Below are 23,617 nucleotides of genomic sequence, written 5' to 3'. Positions count from 1 at the left end.
AGTTTCAACACGTTATTTTGTTTTTAAATCTACATTCACTTTGCACACACGGCGTCTACGTAGAACTCGAACATGACCACCTTGGCGGGAAATGATTAATTTGATTACGACTTGTATTGAGGGTTATGTGATACACGTAGTGCATTATCATTAAATGTCATCGTAAGACTGAATCATTACTCGAATTGCATAAGGACTCTATAGGTACCTACCTATGTTTATGGAGAAAATCGTTTAAGAATTAAATTATTATTGAATGAGTAAATTTATAAAATAGGGCGTGGTTAAAAAAACTAAAAAAGACGTTGAAGTTTAATTTTATTAGTCGAAAATATGAGGAAGTATAGGTACCTACCTGAGATGGTACCTAGATGGCTAATTTTACCATTAGGTAGGTCCCTACGTACCTACTATATCTATAGAAATTATATGAATCCTCTATTGTATGGTGATGTGAGTAAATAAGAAATGGCATTATGATTCATGCGTTCTCCATTCATGTCAATCTAACCTATTACCAAAATATATTTTGCACAAACGATCAAAATGTAGAGCTTGGTTCAGAACATCGTTTGGGTGTGAACTGTGCAAAACAATGCGATGATTTCATCACTACTGTTCGTCTATTAATTAAGTATACGCAAACAGTATCACGTCACTCGACTACCGCATGCCACGCCAAGGTACACCCATAATAGAGTTAATCATTTGTCAATAACGGCGTAAAATCAACTCCAAGTGCATTCTAAAATAAACTGTGTATATTACCTCTAAGGTTCCTTTTTACATGCTGCGACGCATACATTTATTTTCCTCAGAAATACGTGATCCACTTTTTATGTAGATCAAATACTGAGCTTTATCTCTAAGACGTAGAGTTGAAATTCATTCAACGATATGTGTGATAATTAAGCCCGGGATACATGCTCTCACGGGGCGGCTGCTCATTCGTGCATAATGGACTTGGGGCTACAGCAACAGACGCTTGACAAAACGTGGAACGACTTTCACTTTCATTTTAAGGCTGCTTGAACTACTAAATATTACTGTCTAAAATGGTGAAATCCAATAATGATACCTACATTGGTTAGTAATTATTTTATAACATAGGAAAGAAAAATATACATTTCAATGATTTTTAATATTTTTGTAAGATATTTGGTCTTTTTATGTTTATTCAATTTAAAAATTAACTGAAATGGCTCTACATGTTAACTCTTTTTTGAATTTTTAAATAAAATCTATCATTTTAATCAGATCGATTACTTTATTAATTCCAAATAACATACAAAATTAATTGAATCAAAGAATTGTTTATAGTGTACTCTGCGATAAGTACAAGTGTTATTATCAGATTTATGACTGGAATTCTATTTGATTAAGGACAATGCCACGCTAAATAATGCAACCCGCGCACCAAAAACATGACATGTGTGCATTTTTTGCCCGCCCAAGGAGGCCGCGGGCGCGAGGTTATACACCCATTATTACGTCCTTCCTACTTTCAATTATTATTATCGGGCGGCGGCGGCACCGCACCCGCGACGGGGAGGAGAAGAGAGGCGCAGCTGCTGCCTACCAATAATCAAGACCTGTCTCTAATAGAACGAGATAGCGATAATGGCCTTTACACAGTTTTTAGTGATTCAAGCATTATTAAAAAAATGTGGAGTCTTTTCAAATAAATATAGAGTTACTATATAAAGTTTAAAGTCTAAATGCAGGTTTGTAACCACTTAACTCGGTTTCATAGTTGTATAAACAAAGTTAAAACTTGGAAATTATGAACGCGATAGGAGGCGGTTCTCCGAATACAACCGACGCCGATCGTTGTCGTTCGTCACTAGTTTGCTCGCCGCAGCTTGGCGGCCGGTCGTGAGAATGGTGCGTTTCATAAGTGAACAAAGAAATTTAAATGTTTTTAAGTTGAAAGTAGATAATGTCTTCTGAGCCTATTAAAGTGGAGGTAGAATACATTAGTGAGGATAAAATCATAAAGGTAAATATTTAAAAGTGAAAGGATTCAGTGTTATTGTGTAACACATTGGACGCTAGCGGGCAGCGGTCTCGTATGTCGTTCAGTGCAGGGGGAGGGCGGGGCGAGTGCAGCCCCGGCCGTGTGGGTCTCGCCAGGCCACACGCAGGAGGTTGTGACCGCTTTGTGTGCGACTCCCTTGCCGAAATACTGTCAGCATAGTCCTCGTGGTAACTTTGTCATTGTAATGTAAATTGCACCAATGATGACCAAACTTCCAAAGATACATATTATACCCCAAAATAGATATAAATTGTACATTGAAATTATATTATACAGAAGCATTTCAAGGTTCATGATTTCGATTAATTTAAATCCATAAAACCGTAGTCTAAATTTTAAATGCCATATTTTAATTATGATTCTCGTTTCTAACCTAGTTATAAGTGCGTAAAAATCAAAGTCACGCGATCTAAGGTGGGTGGATCAAAGGGCGGCGGCGGCCTTGAATGCGACGACTCCCGGCTCCCGGCACTTGTTAGGAAAAGGCGTGTCGACTGTAACTACATAGTTGTTACAAATACTTTCCTGACTGTTTACAGAAAGTTTGATGACATGTTTACTAGTGCCTCCTCGATACACTGTATGCAATATAATGTCCATCCAATATAATGCTGTCATACAAAACACAATTTTTACTGATTATGGCTAATTTAGCAAGTAATTAATAAATCACCTTTGTACAATGATGCACATATACATCAAATTGTTAATGTCTTTGTTATTCGATTGCAATTGAAATGAATAAATCGTAAAATTCGAAGCAACATTTCATTCGTTCAATTATGATCAGCTACACATCCCTAATTCCTACATTTTTATTTATGGAATGTCAGATTTGAGAATTCAATTTTTCAAAAATAACAGAATTGCTAAACCAAAAGTCAAAACATTTAATATTTATAAAATTTTTATTTTTAAGATAATCATTGTGTATTCCCATGTTCATATTCCCTTTTTGTTAAAAGTTAAAGTGAAGGACCATGTTAGCGTACAGTGTGGTAATGTCACATTTTATTAATACATACATATTTCAAGTTGTTATTCTTTGTTATAACTTACATTGTCCTCCTGTATAGTACTCCAAGTTACGTTTATACGTGCACAAGCAGCTGTAATTGTGGTATTTTATGTACACACATACCTACTTTCTTTAAAAAATGTGCAAAAAAGGAAACTACATTTTAAAGGTACATATTACTTATCTATGAAGTTACGTATTTTCGCGCCCTTTCTGATTCTGATCCAAGAACAAAAAAAATTAAATTAAGCTCTTAAGTTCCCAATAATTTAGCACTAATAGATGTATTGAAATTAATTTCTAACCAATACTTTCTATTTTTTTTTATATAATGTTCGGGAGAAAGGTTTGAGAAGAGAGAATTTTCAAAAAAAAAATCACAACATTCTATATTCTTTTATGTCTAAATAGGTACAAAAATATCTATATTTCAATCTAACAGTTGTAAATTCTATTAAACTTGATACTAACTACTAAGATAAGACAAATGCTACCAGCATGACAAAGAGATCACATTATTTTATCAATGCTGCAGATGATTGAATTCTATAATATTTGTTTGAGTGAGTTTAGTTTAGTCCAACATCTCAATTCCTTTTTATTATAATGCTATCAATAATCTTTCATAGACAATCTGATATCAATTATAAACAATCTTCAAAAACACAATGAATCTTAAGTCCGCTAAGAACAGTTCATACTACAATAGTATTGTTTATATCACATTCACTTGTTATCATTGATGTCTTAATAATTATACCTATTTGATAAAATATTTCATCCTTATTATAGTATTTATTGATACCAAAATTTTCAAATGTTTTGGAAATGCTTGTCAATTTGATTTGGTTAAGTTTTAACTTGTTTTGTAGATCGGTGGACCATAACAAATTTCCAAGTACTTAAATAGATATGTCTTTGTAGACGAACACAAAAATCCTTATTGTGAATATAGGCTTCTAAGTTGTTTGCACATTCTGAAATTGAGAAACATTAGTTTTAATCAACTGGATTTTTATTTGCAAGTCGGAGATCATACTTACACATCTCCAGGTCTTTTCATCACTACTTTATCATTATATTATATGACCAATTTTGGAAAAATATTAATTTTGTCGAGTGAGTTATTTTTTGTTTAACTACCGGTTAGTATGGTAAAAGTTCTATAGAATCAAGGCCAGTTGTTAACAGATTGTATTTGTATTTGTACCCGAGTAAGTCTACTTTAATTATTTGATGTGAGTCGTCTATTTAAAAGTAAATGATATTTATAGGAAAGTAACGGCGGCCAATCGCCTCTAGCGCTCCTCGCGGCGACGTGCAGCCGGCTCGGCCCCGCCAACATGGGGCCCGACCAGCAGGATAAGGAACAGCAACACTATAGTCAGTATTTTTGTATTATATTTGGTATTGCTCAGTGCTCACTTATTTATGTAATTCTATGTTATGCTATAAAAGTTAATTTTTAATTGCTCAAATTGTTGCACTTTGCTTTTGTGTTAGACACCTATGTTTTTACATCCTTAGTTTTGTCATATTAGTAGGATACATAATACATAGCTAAAGCTATTAGAAAATATAACTTTTAATTAGTGAGAAAGTATCACTAAAATGCTGTACATTAATTTCACTCTTCATAACATTAAATATTCATTTCAAAATTACAGGCCCACAGCAGCAGCAACAAGCGCAGCAACAACAACAACAACAGCAGCAGCAACAACAGCAACAACAACAGCAGCAACAACAGCAACAGCAGCAGCAGCAAGTGCAGCAACAACAACAGGTCCAAGCACAGCTCGTACAACAACAAGTGCAAGGCGAAACTGTCACGCTCGCTGCGATGCAGCAACACTATCTGCAGCAACAGCAACAACAGCCGCAACTGAGAGTCATCAGCACGGCTGTTGTGCAACAGCTCAGAGCGCAAGGGCTGTCGGTGAGTTAGGCAGGGCAATAGATAGACATCATTATGGAACATGATTATCTTCATGGCATGAATTATTCATGACTGAGTTGGCATTATACATTTAATTTATTTTTCATTTTGTTTTGTTAGTCCATTGTACTTGTACTATATGATTCTGGTTAAGGATTTAAATTGCAATTGCTTTATATTATTCAGGTATTCAAATAGAAGGTCAGTTTTAACAGGGTACTGTAGAAAAGACTTCTCAAATGCTTTGCGAACTATTTCATTACTTAGAAAAACAGACAGGACAGTAGACAATATAGTCCCATAAGTAGTAATCATAATCTTTAAATCTTTCCTGCCATGAAGATAACAATGTTTAGTATAACATCACACGCATAATCCGCAATTAACTAATATTTAGCTCTTGCACTCTGAGCTGTGCTCGAGTTGCCATGGGCTTTTAACAAACTAGTATGCAGGTAAGTACAGCATGCATTCGTTTTGCATGTTTTGATGTTTGGACACCCAGGACTTTGGTAAGTATGAAGTGCTTGCACATGGACAAATACTTCTAGCATTTGTATATAAATTGTGACTTTTATAAATGTATTTTTCAGGATTCGGTATAAAAAATTGTATATAGTTCGGTGAAATAACTATACACTAATGTTGGTAGCTTTACGGTTGGGAGGGTAATAGTTTTCATCGTTTTTAGCCTTTAGGAGATCCGTGTCATTGTTGGTTTGCCACAATGTGACAATAGTGTCTGTAATTAACAAAAAACTGCACATTTCAGGGCAACGAACTGTCGGCAGCCATAGTGAATGCAGCAAGCACAGTGCCTAATGGCATCCAGGTTCAACAACCTCAGGTTTGTTTCAGTGTTTTTTTGGATTTTGACATTTTATGCCGTATTTTAAAATTCCAGGAAAACATGAAAGGAAATGGCACTTTTTGTTGGTAGTTTTTTGACTTGAGTATATAGAAAATGTTGACAATTTTTTGCTGTGTATATTGTGTTGATCAATTATTCGAAATTGAAGATTGGAATAGGATATTAATTAGCAATCTGTCTTATATGTGCTTTATAGATACCTTAGATGTAGAATGTCACTGTAATCTTCACAGAAATCATGGGTTTGATATCTAGATTCTAGATGTTAATAGCGGTTTTTAAGTGCATAACTAAATCAATAAAACATCTACTGATGATCCTAAAGAAAGTATAAGATTCGTCAAACACAATTTAATAATATGTACCAAAAAGGAACGCCAGAAACCCAGCATCTATTAAAATAAAAATGTATAATTTTCAGGTGATATCCATGCAACAGTTACAATCATTACTGGGCGGTGGAGTCGTCACGAGTTCCGATGGAACAACTTACCAAAATACATCGCAACCGCTGTTACAAATACATCCACAATTACTGCAGGTATGGATGTTTTGAATTTTAAATTAAAATGTATTCTAAAATGTGATTAAAGTTGTAAACAGGCTGTGATTCATTAGGTAATAAATTAGTTTATATTCAAGAAGAGTTGTTATTCTTTATTATAATATTAACATTGAATTGAGCATATGGCATGATTATATTTTTATTTTTTTTATATAATCTAGTAATTTAAAACAGAAATTATTTTTGGCATAGTTGTGCTGTATTTTGCGCTAGCACAGTCAAATAATAAGAAGTTCTACTACAGAACAAAGCAGTATAAATCACTATCAAGCCTCCTATCTCCGGACACAATTATAACACCAAGAAATGTTTACTGGGTGAACCGATTTTATTATTCTTTTTTTATTTTAGACCTAGTGACTTCCGGTTGATCTCATTTAAATTTTTGTCCATTTGAAGGCGGTTTCGTTTTTATCCAACAAAATAATGATTACTCTAATTTTTAATATATCACAAGTATACATATTTTTAATACAGCAACAAGGCAGCGTGTACGGGGGCTGCCTAGTGGGGGGCGTGGGTGGGGTGGGGGGCGTGGCTCCCATGCAAGCCGTCACTGTGGACGGGCAAGAGGCGCTGTTCATACCGGCACAGCATGCGCAGGTATAATAATTTATTGTTTATATAACAACTATCGCTTTGCGGTTTCACCCGCTTGGCTCCGCTCCTGTTGGTCTTAGCGTGATGATATATAGAAGATCTTCGATGAATGGGCTATGTAACACCGAAGGAATTTTTCAAATCGGACTAGTAGTTCCTGAGATTAGCGCGTTCAAACAAACAAACTCTTCAGCTTTATAATATTAGTATAGATGAAACAATTGTGTCGTCGTTTTAGCCATGGGATGTCCACTGCTGAACAAATACCTCTAGGATTTCCACCACGACCTGTCACCGGTGGCCTGCATCTAGCGGCTCCCTGCCACTAGGGCCAATTCATCTTTCCACCTTGTGGGAAGTCGTCCCACAATTAAGTGTGTGAATACCTTAAAAATTGGCAAGAGTTACAAAATACTTTTCTAATATTGACAAAATTGCTACCAACATTCTGAAGTCTGCATCTAAACAATTGAAATAAACTTTTCATATTGTACATTATGCATTAAAATGTACAATTATATGTTTCAGAACTTTCAATCCATGGGCCAAGTGAGCCTTGTGAACGGGCAGCTAGTCAGAACGCCGGTATTGCCAGCTGGCTTCCTACAAAATGTCATGCATTTGCCCACAGGTAAGTTATAGGCAATAACCGCTCTATTCTTGCGCTTGTAACACTGATCTGTCATCTTTTTAACGCTTCGTTTATTTGCTTTGCTATCGTAATCCGTAACATACCTTCATGTATAACGAGTATCATAAAAACTGACGATTTTAAATTACCTTAAAATTAACGAAAAAAAGGGACACCTGAGATTTTCTTTCCTACCTGGATGAATGATAGAGATAGCTGTATTGCAAACCATCTTTTGCGCAATTATTGTAATGAAATTTTGTCATAAAAATTGTATAGATTTATTTGTTTCTTCTTTTGTACAACAAATCATTATATGTTTAACATATATATATATAAAATCGTCAGTTTCGATGAGTTTCACCGCTACCCCATTTAACCAGCACAAGCAGGTCTATCTCACTAATGAATGTTTCGGCAGAGCAACAGGCAACCATCACTATACCCGGTACTAACATTACCATACCCTTGAGCGGTATAAACCAGGGTAATACCATGGTGATACCGGGCACGAATATCGCGATACCGTCGGTACAGATGGTACAAGACAAGAGTAAGGAGCCAAAGTCGCCGGGCGAGCAAGGTACTGATTCAATAATTGGTTCGGAGTTCGCAAATTTTATTGGATAGATTAATTAAATTTGTTCTGCATTAATGCGCAAATTTTACTCAAAATAATTATTTAATGATTGTTTTAGGTATTCATTGATTGATTGAGTTTTTGATAAAATACGCAAATGTTACTCAAATAATTGAAAAAAGGTATTAACGATTGGTTCAGGAATTTATTTGAACGGTAATACGATTCATTTGTTATTTTGTTCTGATGTTTAAAGGATGGGACTTGTCTGTAATTGGAATAACATAAATAAGTCGTCCCAAAAACATAATTTACTTGCGTAATATGCATTTTTCTTTAGGCCATATTGTTAGTCTTTATGAAATGTTATGTATAATCACAATGTGACAAATAAAATAAATAATTACATGGAAAACTTATATTCTGGATATTTAGCAGTGTGAAGAACTGCTAATATAATATTAAAATAAAAACCTAATATCCTTAAACTCTGCGGGTCTGAGGTGATTGAAATATAAATAAATAACAAAAGAATTACAACAATAGAATTAAATCGGTTTCATTTGATCAATTACATTCTTAATTTCTACATTTAAAATATTCAAGTACCTCAAACCCAAATATAACAAGAATCCTCCAGCTTACTCCTGTGGTCAATGTTTCTTTGCTTGGTGTTTTCATTTCATTTCGGGCACTCATCGTCGTACATGCACTGTCGTAATCGATGTTTTTATTTCTATCCATATTTCATGTTCATTAAAATTACATTTTATTTCCTATAAACGCTTTTGCTGTTTCTCATTGTATTATGTTACTTTCAGTTTTCATTCTATTTTTAGCCTTGTTGATGAAAATGTTTTGATGAGAACTAATTTCTTACCGGAATTTTAAAGTTTTTGGAGGTGGTCCTATATAATTGAATAAATTAATTGATCTTAAAATAATTTAAAGTATCTCCGGTGCTTTTAAACTCATAATTAATATAATATGTTTTAGTTCCATGTTTAACGATTTAAATTCAATTTTTTTGTCCTTTTTTACATTAATTTCTCATCACAAAACTAATAAATGTCCACCAGGCGGCGGTGTAGCCGTGCGCGGCGGTATCGGCGGCGGCGTGGGCGGCATGGTGCCGGTGCAGGTGCCCGTGCAGGTGCCCGTGAGCATGGCCAACGGGCACACCGTGTACCAGACCGTGCACGTGCCCGTGCACGCGCCGCACCTGCAGATCATCCCGCAGCTGCAGCAGGTGCGTGTCTGCCGAGCACACGTGTCACAAGTGAAACTTCTTTGGCAACATTCAAAGATAACAAAATCGTCGCCCTACTTCATGACGGTATTGCCATGACGCGACCTTGAAATTTTAGTCTCAACGCGCGTAAAGAAGTTTCACTTCAAAAGTCTACGGGCGAAGGAGTTTCTAAGAATAAAGCAAAGCGATTTACTAACATAAGAATTATAACTAGCTTTAAAAAATTGTTTTACTGTCATAACTTATAGGGTACATTTTCTGTAGTACATAATAATAAAATTACTTCTGCTATGTGGAAGTAAATGTTAGTTTTTTGATCTTAAATGCTTCCTTACTAAGCAACTTATAATTATATAAATGAGTATCAATTGAATTAGTCGGTGGTTCAGTATTCAATGCATGTTTGTAAAAACCAAGTAAAAACTGTTTCAGTAAATAGTTCTTCATTTTAGTAGCTTGTAGGGTAGATAATTTGATAATATAATAATTTATGGAACTTGAATAAACAAATGAATCAGATGGATTTCAGGGAAGTAAATTTTTGTGTAGTTTCAAAGTGACAAAATTAGCTTCTCTATATCATTCTAGTAAAACGTATCTAGAGCGATTTAGTCTTCAATTCTTGAAATTTATACTTTTCTCGAAATTTCCAGATGCAAGCTCAACCGCAAGTCGCAAACGTGTTGACACCAAATGGGCAAATTCAGCAGATACAGATCTCTTCCCTTGGGAACGTACAGGTAAATATTCCATTGATTTTTCTATTGTATTTGAAATAGTATATTATATTGATGTAAATATTGCCAGTATATATAATAGTAGGGAATTTCTTGCACTATTTTCAATGTATTTATTTTTCTCTATACATTTGAAACTGCTATTGGGGTTATTTTTGGAAAAAAAGCTAGTTTTATTTCAAATACAGACAAAAGAATTAAAGATCTATTTAAACCACTTCTGTATAATGATAATTTTTTCATTGAGTAGTTAAATTTATATATAAAGCATTATTTATTAAATCATAAAATCTCTATTATACGAGAATAAGTATTCTCAGAAAATCTATGTACTCTATTCTTGATTCTTTTATCTATCTGTTCCTTGCATCCACTTTAAACAAAGAAAAAAGATTTCTATTATATTTATCTCTTGGGTTATCTCTGGTTAGTTTAAATTTGGTAACCGCTTGGTTTTGTATACATTGAGCTTGGTTTGGTGCAGCAAAATGGAGGGGCACAAAACGCAGTCAGCGCTTCACAAACGCCGGGCACTATAACTCTACAGGTAATCTATTTGGTATTGTGCTTTATGGGTATAAGGCCACAGATTAATTCTGTGCCTCCAGTGAATAAGGGAATAACTCAAAAACAGCACTTTTCAGGAGAGACAAAAAACTGTATATCAATACTAAATCTTTAGTAATTCAAAATTTTAAGCTTGTATGTGTAAGATATGATGTTAGACTATATTTTTACATATGAACACATATTGTAACAACCCCATAAATATACTTTTTTCGTGTTTTTTTGTAGTTGTGGCCTTATGAACGAGTACTTCATGGAATAACTCAATGTATTCACATAATTTTTTTTTTACTCTTTGCAATATAACGACTTATGCCCTTATGCACTATGTTCATAATCGCACAACACGACTTATATTATTGCCAGTTTTGGTTTTATAGAAATGATGTGACTTATTATGCTTGAAATTTGTGTACTTTATGACTCAATTGAGGCATTTTAGTGGAAAAACTATGCACGTAGCTTGAAAAACGAATGAAATCAACGGGTTTTTTTTCGTTATTAGATAATAAAAACAAAGCAACATTTAGGTATTTATTCATTTAACCCTAGAAGTCCAATCTACGTAAATTTGACGTATGAACTCTTCTACATTTACCATCGAATCGCTGCAAAATCCAGAACCAACTTATTAGCCGTCGAGACCTAGCAGTACATAGTTGGCTCATCCAGGTAAATTCCGCCATTTGGTTGTAAAGAGGATGTTGTGCGTCATTTTGACGTATAATTGGGCTTTTCGTAACTTTTAAGATTGTTTCAAATTTTTATTTTGTGATTTATTTGAATAATTTTTTTCCAAGTCACGTTTCACATGATATCTATAGTATTATACTATAGATTGTGTATAAAATGGGATCCAGACAACTTTTATACTAGGACGAAAAACCTTCAATTTTAGTAAATGACGATTATTGTCCTCCGCTGGATTTGGACTTCAAGCAAGGGGATTGGGTGGCTGAAGATGTTGTCCGGAGTAAAACCGAATATGTTATGGGGTTTCGTTACCCATGTATAATGAAAGTCGTAGATTGTAAAATAAACGTTTAATCGATCTTTCAATAATACAGTACTATGTTGTTAATGCTATACAATGTTTCACCAGTCACCACAATGAGCCTAGTCTGTACAGGTTAGCAGGAGACAATCATTGAGTATTGGTATTAAATACGTATCAACTGCGTATTGCGTTTTGCGTATTAACTATTGTCCTAGTGAAAATTAATCGTCGAATCAATTTAAAATTAGATCAAGTGCGTTCCGTTTCGTAAAATATAGATAATAAAAGTGGCAACGCCACAATGTCATGGTGGTATACATTGAGGATACAAGCACTATAAAGAGATAAGAGAAGACCGAAAACCATATTCCTGTATGTTCAGTTAATACAGGAAAAGTTATAGGTGGTCAGTGGCGATTTTTTACGGCATGATATAGAATTTTAACAATGTCTATATCATATAATATCAATATAATGTAGATAAATAAAGAAAATACAATGAGCCGCAAAGATTTTATGCAAAATTAAGCACAGATTTGACTGCTTTGCCTTCGATGCAAATACGACTTGTGGCACGCACTTTGAAGAGACTCTACGTGACAATAGCCCAATTTTTTCAAAATATGTGGTACCAGAGTATCCATAAAATGTTTACGAAAATGCAGGACCAAAGAAGTATCGATATTGCGGATTTTTTTCCTATAAAAAAGGCAAATTACCAAAGCACAGTGGCTAAAACGCTATATGCGGAGAAAACAATATTCATAATTATTGTCAAGCCTGGTTATAAATACTTTTTTTTATGCGACTATAATATTATTGTCTTGATTATTGTAGTTAGATAATTTAAAAAAAAAATTAAAAGCGAGTTTTTTTTTAAAACTTACCCAATTATTTAAGAAGAAAATATAAGTTTAACATTTTTGTTGGCTTTTTTTAGATGATTCAATTATCGTTCTGTATTTATATAAACAAAGAGATATCATTAAATGCACTTAATGTGTTAACTGTATTTTTAATATCTATTGCAAAAAATAGTTAATTTCCATAGAAATATATTAGTATCCCAAGTTAACTGATAAATACCTTTTTTAAAAAATATAAAGATTTGTTGTTGGAGATTTATTGAAAAAAACGATTTAATAATAATAAGGAATAGGTATGGTGTGTTGTTTCCGTGCAGTATTCAATTAATAGACCAATAGCAACACGGCATTAATGCCAAACTGTCTCATGTCGTCACTTGAACCAATGACACTAAAAGAGTTGTTCCTTTATGCTCATGTTAGAAAAATGACACAAATGCGTTTATACTAAAATAGTGTTAGGACTGATGGAACAAAATGAATTAAGTCTTTATTCAAAAAGTATAACTACACATACGTCTTTGTGTTCGTGGGTACTTTTGACTCGAGACGAATAGTTCCTTTGCGATTGCCTAAAATGATGGATAAGGTAACTTATACCGTTAATCACACCCTACTTATACCGTTTGGGTCATTCGAAAAAATGGGTTAGGACGCAGCTAGAGATATGACCTTTTGATATGTTGTGTATTTTGACGAGCTGAATCCAATGGTGCAATAAAAACCAAAGGGAATAACTCGTCTTACTCCCTTATTCACTGGAGGCACAGAATTATTTGTCACATTATTTTATGTATATAGAATATACTATAAGCTATTTTATTATAGTAAAATGTATTTTTCCGGGGTTAGGGAAAGGTTTGGGTAGAAAAAAGTGACGTATATATTTATACCCTAAATAGCATTTTCACTTTTACTATTTCACTATATTCTTATAAGCTTATTATATCATCTAATATTAAACACTTGCTATATATTATTGTATAAAATCTAACACAAACTGCCCCTTAACGCTGCTCGGATGAAGGCGGTTGCGAACCAAATGCAAGCTGACTCGAGCGGTATACAACAACAACCGACTCAAACAATAATCACAACTACGCCAAATGGACAGCAAGTGACCGTGATACCCGCGTGCAATAATGTGAGGAGTAACGTCGTACAGGTATTGTGGGAGATCTAGGTGAATCTAGATCTACTTAGGGAAGTAGATCTAGGAGAATAGATCCAGGTGTGATCTACTTAAGTGGGTCGTTTTAAAGATTCACAGTCTTGTGTGGGTTTTTCTAGAGTTGAAGTACGTTTTACTCTTGTAGGGTTGAGCAGTGCTAATTGTCTTCTAGATACACATTAATTATTATTGGTGCTCGAAAATTGGACTTCATTCATTGTTTTGAACTCACTCTTTAATCGTATGGATTTAAAAATATACACGCACATTGTATTTTATGGTTTAATATTTATTTCTCCTAAATACTTCATTTTATCCTCCAATATATTTTTTTCCATGTCTTCTACAAAATACACGGCGCAAGCTGTAAACGTTTGTTTAAAATATAGAGCTGATAGTAATTGGCTAAAAATATAAATGAACAAACAAGAAATTCATACAGACGTATATAGAGCCTCCTACTATACGTATATAGGTTAAAAAATCAAAATTTCCTCGATACAGATGCTAAATAGAACATCCCCCTTTTTGGATGTCGGTTAAATAAAAAAAATTGGTTGTTTGTAAAGTGGGTTTACGATCGAGAAGTTTACGTGATAACGTCTGGTGGCAGCGCTCGAGATGAGACGGGCGATCGGTCCGTCTCTCTCTCGTTATATCTGCGATCGCGCTCGTGAGCACAGACATGTATCAAGATAGACTAAGCGAGAGTATGTACTTCCCGTGTCCAAACTAAGATTATGAAACTTACTTGACGCTGGCCTACACTCAGTCCGCGCTTGCAGTTCGCCAAGGAAAGACGTGAAGCTGAATAAAGTAAAATGCCGAATTACGCCGTTATAAACTGTAGAAACTCCACAGCTGTGAGTGGCCGAGTTAGCAGAGATGTTTCCTTCCACCGGTAAGTAATTTTCTAATCAGAATATGCACTATTTATTTTAAAATCAAATAAAGAATATCTGTGGAAAACGATCGTGACAAACACGGATACCAAATCATACGAAATGATTCGGAATACATTGCGGCTTTTACTTGGCACGGTAAAGATCGAGTCGTATGATAACAAGCAATGAATAGCGTCTTCTCATTTTTCTGTTCTCATTTTTCTGTCCAATTTTGTGGTTAGTGATGTTCATTTGATGCAACAGTTCTCGATTCTAATCGATTTTATAATCGAACAGAAAAATGATAATTTGAAGGAGCAATTTTTCAGAAAAAAAGGCATAGATTTTTTTTGTCAAAACTCCTTATTGCTTAGACTATGTTTGTTTTTTCAGTTTTCCAAGTAACTCGAACATAAAAGAAAAATGGATTGATGCAACGGGACATAAAGATTGATTGATTGACAGTTTCATTACTTTCTTTCGATGGCCTCTCTAGTACGTAGTACACGGTAACTCAATGGGCATATGTAAGAAAAAGCTAAAACACATTAGTTTACTTGTTAGAATATTAAAAGGTTTATAAATTTATTTTATCATTCCTTTGTCTATGGTAATTGTCATTTTTCTGTCTTGAATCGATTTAGTAATCGATTACGATTCATTTATTTAATTACCTCTTAGACATAGATCTAGTTTGATCTGATTTCTTTCGATTTACTTCGATGGGATAGGACGATACTAGAATCGCCGCGCGAGTGGCGTCCTAATCGATTTAGCGTAAAATGAAATTACCATCACTAAAAAGCGCTCGTGACGTCATAACGCGTCAAGGTCAGTACAAAAAATATGACACGCTTGGTTTTCATACAGATCGCGGTACTTGCGTAGTCTATCTATGTCTGTGCTCGTGAGGTTTTGGTGTGACACAAGTTTCTGAACATGTCACCCGACTAAAACGATTTTAAAAACGTTATCACGTAAAAATGTCCGATGCAGATGCCAACGCTGGGCGTGGGCGGTCTGGGCGGCGCGGTGCAGCTGGTGCCGGCGGTGGGGCTGCCCGGCGCCGTGCAGCTCGCGCAGATACCGCAGCAGCAGCCGCAGCAGCAGCAGCAGCAGGTCACCATTGGTGAGAGTTGTTGTTCTCAAATAATTCATAGACCGAGCCCTTCAAATCACTACATTGTATAAAACAAAGTCGGTTTCTCTGTCTTGTCCCTTTGTATGCTTAAATCTTTAAATCTACGCAACGGATTTTGATGCCGTTTTCTTAATAGATAGAGTGATTTAAGAGGAAGGTTTTAGTATATAATTTATTAGGTTTTAGACCAAGCGGGCGTAGCCGCGGGCGGTAAGCTAGTATGGTAAAAAATGAAGAAAATAAAGGCAAAAGTTGTAGATCTTTTTATTACCTACTATTTTGCTATTAAACTTTATTCCATAGGACTTTCTAGTTTTACTGGAAATCGAGATAAACCATTTTTTATACTTATGGTTTCAAAAATTTTCGAACATGGTCTAAAAGAAATAACAAGGAATCATCCTTCATCGTCTATCTCCTAAAATTGTATCTATAAAATTCTATATGACACCAATAATCTTAAACTAATTATTTTCCTGGATGCCTATTGATGTATATTCAAGTACTAAAGCTAACCCATGATACAGGCAGAAAAAGTGTTCATATAAATTAGATAAAAACGTCTGTTGGGCACACTTTTTCTTATCCTTTATCATTCAGTCAATATAGGTTTTAACCAACGTACTGAATTTTGTCAGACAAAATCAGTCAATAAGGATATTAACCGACGCCCTTAGTCAATAACCTTAATAACCGTCAATAAGGATATTGACTGGTTCAGAGTTTTGACTGTAGCATATATAATTATCATTTCCAGGCCAACAAATTCAACAAGACCCGAACGAGCCGGGCAAGTGGCAAGTCGTAACAGTGAGTTCCGGGAACAACGGGGGCCAAGGGACGACCCCCAGTGAATGTGAAGCGAGCAAGCAGCGGGCCATGAGCCCGAATGGGGGCAAGCGGTTGGTCAAACGAGTGGCCTGTACGTGCCCCAACTGTGATCAAGGGGAGAAGTGAGTATGATTAAAGTAATTAAATATAAATAAATATCGTTTATTTGGAAACAATACATAAATATAAAACAATTTAGACAAGATGATCGTCTCTTGCACACACGTACACAATTGCTAACGTACGCTTTGCGAGGTTTCGTTCCCTTTCCCGCAGTAAAAGGACGAGAAACTTGTTACTACTAACATCATACACTTTTAATTCGTATAGAAAAAGGCATTCTATCAGGCTTAGCTCAGATGAACGCGGGGAAATGCGCACTTTTGCGTGGGAAAGCTCAATTCTCTGTTAAAACGACAGCTTGCGCACGGCAGTCTTTCATGAACATTCAATGATTCATTCATCATTCGCCTCAAATCGCGGAGTTCAACTCAAATGTTCGTTTTTGAAAAAAAAGTTGTGTATGCATACATTTTTTAACAGTTTTCAATACTGCATACATAAGATATTAATAAATGACATCAATTCCAGCCGGCTAGTGGACCGCAAGAAGCAGCACGTGTGCCACATCCCGGGCTGCAACAAGGTGTACGGCAAGACCTCCCACCTGCGGGCTCACCTCCGCTGGCACTCCGGGGAGAGGCCCTTCCTCTGCAACTGGCTGTTCTGCGGCAAGCGGTAAGCATGAAATATATTACTGACATAGACTCCCACCTGCGGGCTCACCTCCGCTGGCACTCCGGGGAGAGGCCCTTCCTCTGCAACTGGCTGTTCTGCGGCAAGCGGTAAGCATGAAATATATTACTGACATAGACTCCCACCTGCGGGCTCACCTCCGCTGGCACTCCGGGGAGAGGCCCTTCCTCTGCAACTGGCTGTTCTGCGGCAAGCGGTAAGCATGAAATATATTACTGACATAGACTCCCACCTGCGGGCTCACCTCCGCTGGCACTCCGGGGAGAGGCCCTTCCTCTGCAACTGGCTGTTCTGCGGCAAGCGGTAAGCATGAAATATATTACTGACATAGACTCCCACCTGCGGGCTCACCTCCGCTGGCACTCCGGGGAGAGGCCCTTCCTCTGCAACTGGCTGTTCTGCGGCAAGCGGTAAGCATGAAATATATTACTGACATAGACTCCCACCTGCGGGCTCACCTCCGCTGGCACTCCGGGGAGAGGCCCTTCCTCTGCAACTGGCTGTTCTGCGGCAAGCGGTAAGCATGAAATATATTACTGACATAGACTCCCACCTGCGGGCTCACCTCCGCTGGCACTCCGGGGAGAGGCCCTTCCTCTGCAACTGGCTGTTCTGCGGCAAGCGGTAAGCATGAAATATATTACTGACATAGACTCCCACCTGCGGGCTCACCTCCGCTGGCACTCCGGGGAGAGGCCCTTCCTCTGCAACTGGCTGTTCTGCGGCAAGCGGTAAGCATGAAATATATTACTGACATAGACTCCCACCTGCGGGCTCACCTCCGCTGGCACTCCGGGGAGAGGCCCTTCCTCTGCAACTGGCTGTTCTGCGGCAAGCGGTAAGCATGAAATATATTACTGACATAGACTCCCACCTGCGGGCTCACCTCCGCTGGCACTCCGGGGAGAGGCCCTTCCTCTGCAACTGGCTGTTCTGCGGCAAGCGGTAAGCATGAAATATATTACTGACATAGACTCCCACCTGCGGGCTCACCTCCGCTGGCACTCCGGGGAGAGGCCCTTCCTCTGCAACTGGCTGTTCTGCGGCAAGCGGTAAGCATGAAATATATTACTGACATAGACTCCCACCTGCGGGCTCACCTCCGCTGGCACTCCGGGGAGAGGCCCTTCCTCTGCAACTGGCTGTTCTGCGGCAAGCGGTAAGCATGAAATATATTACTGACATAGACTCCCACCTGCGGGCTCACCTCCGCTGGCACTCCGGGGAGAGGCCCTTCCTCTGCAACTGGCTGTTCTGCGGCAAGCGGTAAGCATGAAATATATTACTGACATAGACTCCCACCTGCGGGCTCACCTCCGCTGGCACTCCGGGGAGAGGCCCTTCCTCTGCAACTGGCTGTTCTGCGGCAAGCGGTAAGCATGAAATATATTACTGACATAGACTCCCACCTGCGGGCTCACCTCCGCTGGCACTCCGGGGAGAGGCCCTTCCTCTGCAACTGGCTGTTCTGCGGCAAGCGGTAAGCATGAAATATATTACTGACATAGACTCCCACCTGCGGGCTCACCTCCGCTGGCACTCCGGGGAGAGGCCCTTCCTCTGCAACTGGCTGTTCTGCGGCAAGCGGTAAGCATGAAATATATTACTGACATAGACTCCCACCTGCGGGCTCACCTCCGCTGGCACTCCGGGGAGAGGCCCTTCCTCTGCAACTGGCTGTTCTGCGGCAAGCGGTAAGCATGAAATATATTACTGACATAGACTCCCACCTGCGGGCTCACCTCCGCTGGCACTCCGGGGAGAGGCCCTTCCTCTGCAACTGGCTGTTCTGCGGCAAGCGGTAAGCATGAAATATATTACTGACATAGACTCCCACCTGCGGGCTCACCTCCGCTGGCACTCCGGGGAGAGGCCCTTCCTCTGCAACTGGCTGTTCTGCGGCAAGCGGTAAGCATGAAATATATTACTGACATAGACTCCCACCTGCGGGCTCACCTCCGCTGGCACTCCGGGGAGAGGCCCTTCCTCTGCAACTGGCTGTTCTGCGGCAAGCAGTGAGTCCTCTTTGATTTATACAGAATGTACAGGAGAACCTTTAATCAAAGAAGCTTTTATTTGACGGTGGAACCTATTATTATTAGCTCAGTTTCATCATTGCCTATTTACGGTCAACACAAGCAAATATCATCAGCAACAGCAACTATAACTATAACGTAATCCTTATAAAAGCTTCCGAACAAAATATATGGCAGTTGAAACTACAAATCTCATCAACATGCATTTAGTAATAATTTTGTATAACAAACATCCATCTTTCCTTACCTTTTTTTGCATTTCCAAAGTTAGTAAAACGTTACAGACTAGATTTAAATTTACACCATTAAAAAAAATTAAGAATAGAAAAATTTTATTATTTTCGGCGACATGAAAACCCGAATAAATTACAGATTTTTTTGAAATTACACTTGCTATGGAACTATAAACAACTATTAATATTATTTCAGATTCACCCGTTCCGACGAGTTACAGCGACATAGACGCACGCACACAGGCGAGAAACGGTTCGAATGTCCCGAGTGCAGTAAGCGGTTCATGCGTTCAGACCATCTTGCTAAACATGTGCGGATACACACTAAGAACAGGATTACGGTAAGTTGATTATAGATATTTTGATTTCTAAAGTAGCCAATTAATTTTTAACCGACTTAAAAAAAGGAGTATCAATTCGGTCGGTATATTTTTTGTGTTTATTTTTTTTTATACGACAACCAGCAAAGGAGAGGGCGGTGCACTTGTGCATCTATCTAGTATTCATTCATCTATAGTATTGATCTAGATCAATTATCTAGATAGTTATTTCAATGCCTGTATTTCTTAGGGACTTAATAATTTGCAGTGTTTTGCAATTTCAAATCTTTGTATTTCTGAATTCTGAGTAATATTGGATGCCATCGCTGCTGAATTTCTAGTGTTAATGATGAGGTAGGCCTCATCTTGACAAATTTATGTGTCCAGATTATTAATTATTTAAAAATGAATACTTAGGTACTTCTTTATGTTGAAATTAACTTTCACAATATGTTAATATGATTTGACCCGTAGTAGTATCTCCCAATTCTGTAGTCATATATTGTTGATCGCACATAGGATCTGTAGCTAACTACTCTATGCAGAAAACACGCATTGTTATCTTTTAACTTTAAGCTTAAATCATTGGTCAAGTTATTTTTTTCAAAGATCCATGAACTTAGTTTAATTTTACTACATATTCCTACTTCAATTTTAACTATTTTTCTTGAACGACTGACTGAAATTCTGTTCTACAAATTCCAGGAGGTAGCGACATCAACACAATCAGTCTATTCAGACTCCGGTGATGACAGCTGTGATGAGAAAATGATGCTCACAATAGAGACCATACATTCAGGCAATGATGATGAGAAGCTGGTGATGATCCGACCCGGGCCAAAGATGGAGCCCGATCATGTGGATAGTTAGGACTCGCCTGACTCCCAGTAGGGAGTTTATGACAGTGAAAAAAGTGCAAGTGATTGCGAATATTAAAAAGTGCATCAAGTGACTGCGACAGTGAATAAAAAGTGCACTAAGCATTGAGATAATATTACTACGTATGGAGGAGACAGCACAAACAAAATCTGTGCGCCATTTTTTTGCTCTAACTAAGTTTTAAAAATTATTATCTGGTTAGGTACTTACCGATGAAAGTTATTCCTTTGCACTTTTTCGTATTATTTGTGCAATATCGTAACACACACGAAGGCATATTTGATGCGTTTCACTTTAAAACAAATAAAAAATGAGGGTGCAGTTACGCCATATGGCGTATGTTGAGCGGAACATAAGTGATGTAGGCAGTGTCGTCTCTATATGTATATCTCAATGGCACTAAGTGACAGTTTTAGTGATGAATGTAATGGGCCCACACAATCGAGTGTTGGCCCAACAAATGATGGTTGTTTGCCTCATTACGGCGATTATGAAACATCTACAATAAAAGCCGATCATAGACATTTAGGCTACACTATCGTGATTGCCTCTACTCGCCCAACGCTGCCCATTGTGAAGAGGGCATATAATAGTTATCTAGAAAAAATAAGTGGAATTTATGGCAGCTATGTTTTGTGTTTGTGTGTTTGCGCCTAGATATTATCGACGCACATTTCTGTGTGCTGCAAGGCGCGTGATTATAGGTTGTGTGTCCTGATTCTTCATAAGGGATAAATCATGGTATATTGAGGTAAAAGGTTACAACTTGAACTTCAATGCTTCAGTTAGTCAATTGAAAATTATTATCACATATTTCAGGAAGAAAATAATCACTAAGAATATGATTGTTTGTCTTCATGCAATTTTAAATAGAAATAACAGCTTGTTAAGACCAGTAGAAATCAATTCACATTAAATTTATGCACATAAAGTCAAAATATAGAATACAGATTGGGAAATAAAAATACCATATTGACAAATTAGTCAATATGGTGTTTTTTTTATTATATCTCAAGTTCATAAAGAGTAATATATTATATGATTTTATTTCATAGCAGATCTATAGTGCTATTTATCAGACTATTAAGCAGTTAATTGCAGATTTTAATAGCTATTACACGACTCAACAAAAAAATTTTCGTTCTTTGTCCTAAAGTTTATACTATTATTTTCCAGTTAGTTATGCACAAAAACGAAAAGAAAATACCTTTTTTCGGTATAAAGTTTGCTTTTGTGATAGTTATAATAATAATACTAATTTTTCAATTTTTTCATAAATTTTAATTGATTTTAATATTTTTAAAAAGACCGCGCGGTGAGAGTGGGATATTAACGTTTACACTGTGCCGCTAGATGGCACCCGAGTGGTAAACAACCATCAGGTATTATTTACAAGCCCATAATAACTTAAAATGTCGTCACGAAAGTGCAAATACGATGCTGATGCATTTTGTTTTATATGTGGTCAATTTATTAAAGTTCGAGACGTGAAATATGAACTAAAGACATCTCACGTTCTCTGTGAAGCCTATGAAGCATATTTTGACTGTCCTGTACGGAATCAAGATAAGCCATGGGCTCCACATGTTGCTTGTAGATATTGTAAAAGGTGTTTGGAAGGAAAGGCAAATTCCAATTACAAATTTTAAGGCCATGGGCTGCAGGATGTCATTAAAAGTACATATGCTGCATGCTCATTTGGATAAATTTAAAAACAATATGGGAGCCTATTCCGAAGAGCAAAGAGAACGTTTCCATCAGGACATCATGAATTTTGTACAACGCTATCAAGGCCAATACAATGAAAACATGATGGGCGACTATATTTGGGGTTTATAGAGAGAAAGTAGCTATGAACATAAAAGAAAAAGTAAAAGTGTGCACTTTTAAGTTATTTTCCACTTCTCTGTAAGCTAATTTGATAGTAAAACTTAATAAAAATAATAAACATTTTTATTTCAATAGTTTTATTTTCAATAAAAAATTAAAATCCGAGATTTTTAAAAATTTCCTTCAATCAGTCTTCTAAGCACAAAAGCAAAGTTTTTCATGCCATATATTTTTTTTCCGTCTAATTACGACCTAAACTACGAAATTTAATGCTTTGCAATCAAAGTCAAATTTCATGGTGACCCGTTGTTATTGTAAGATTTTGTTACTAAATAGCATAGTTTTAAAGTCCACATTTCTTGTGCCTTAATAGGCTGAATGCACACTTCAATATGAGATATTTCAAGTTAAAAAGCAATAGAAAGTAATTTAAAATAAGTAGACACAGACCAATAATTATTGTTACACCTATAATAATAAACCACATAGTAATTTCATTGCATACTTAGTAATATTTGTTTGAAATTATGTAATGCATAGAATTGTGTTTTAATTTTTGTACACGAGTTATGATGTCAATTGTACTAAAATGAAAATATGTCTGAAAATGAATAAATGATATAATTAAATTCTTCATATAGCCTCACTGTGGATTTTTTAAAATTAGATTTCAATATAATTAGTTAATGTGGTGAGGAAATTTTATAAAGTAATAATATAACTAAGTAATTATACAACGAAACCGCCTTTATAATAAGTTTGTGTTTGTAAAAGTTAAAATAATTTCAGTAAATATAAAAATGTAGTGTTAATGTTGTATTGTCCATTTATAAAATTGTGTTTTTTTTAAAATCCGCACAAGTTTTCAGCTTATT

At 36.5% G+C, this 23,617-nt stretch overlaps 1 protein-coding gene across 6 annotated transcripts; it reads left to right on the top strand.

Annotated features, from left to right (window-relative positions):
• Positions 1 to 1,851: 1,851 nt before the first annotated feature.
• Positions 1,852 to 22,021, top strand: LOC149910151 (uncharacterized). Of its 6 annotated transcripts, XM_090110798.1 has the most exons (17): positions 1,852 to 1,999; positions 4,331 to 4,439; positions 4,724 to 4,995; positions 5,768 to 5,842; positions 6,288 to 6,407; positions 6,909 to 7,034; positions 7,560 to 7,662; positions 8,084 to 8,245; positions 9,322 to 9,491; positions 10,148 to 10,234; positions 10,716 to 10,778; positions 13,689 to 13,826; positions 15,713 to 15,845; positions 16,615 to 16,810; positions 17,280 to 17,426; positions 19,910 to 20,054; positions 20,739 to 22,019. In XM_090110798.1, the coding sequence occupies exons 1-17, from the start codon at positions 1,940 to 1,942 to the stop codon at positions 20,901 to 20,903; spliced, it is 2,271 nt and encodes a 756-aa protein (XP_089966924.1). In that variant the 5' UTR covers positions 1,852 to 1,939; the 3' UTR covers positions 20,904 to 22,019. The 6 variants fall into 6 exon arrangements, with proteins under 6 accessions (XP_089966924.1, XP_089966907.1, XP_089966883.1 ...); XM_090110781.1 differs by lacking the exon at positions 13,689 to 13,826 and having other exon boundaries at positions 4,724 to 4,842; positions 20,739 to 22,018; XM_090110757.1 differs by lacking the exon at positions 13,689 to 13,826 and having other exon boundaries at positions 20,739 to 22,018.
• The last annotated feature ends 1,596 nt before the right edge of the window (positions 22,022 to 23,617 follow it).

The sequence above is a fragment of the Colias eurytheme genome, chromosome 2, assembly GCF_061535395.1.
Source record: "Colias eurytheme isolate Ceu_HAF_F1 chromosome 2, ilColEury1 Martin Lab GWU primary, whole genome shotgun sequence".
NCBI classification, from domain to species: Eukaryota; Metazoa; Arthropoda; class Insecta; order Lepidoptera; family Pieridae; genus Colias; species Colias eurytheme.
This window is presented reverse-complemented; position numbering and strand designations above follow the sequence as displayed.

Excerpts from the sequence above, each read along its gene's own strand:
- LOC149910151 (XM_090110798.1), top strand. The coding sequence starts at position 1,940 with ATGTCTTCTGAGCCTATTAAAGTGGAGGTAGAATACATTAGTGAGGAT. Across the intron at positions 2,000-4,330 it reads GTGAGGATAAAATCATAAAG|GAAAGTAACGGCGGCCAATC; the intron begins GTAAATATTTAA and ends TGATATTTATAG. Across the intron at positions 4,996-5,767 it reads TCAGAGCGCAAGGGCTGTCG|GGCAACGAACTGTCGGCAGC; the intron begins GTGAGTTAGGCA and ends TGCACATTTCAG.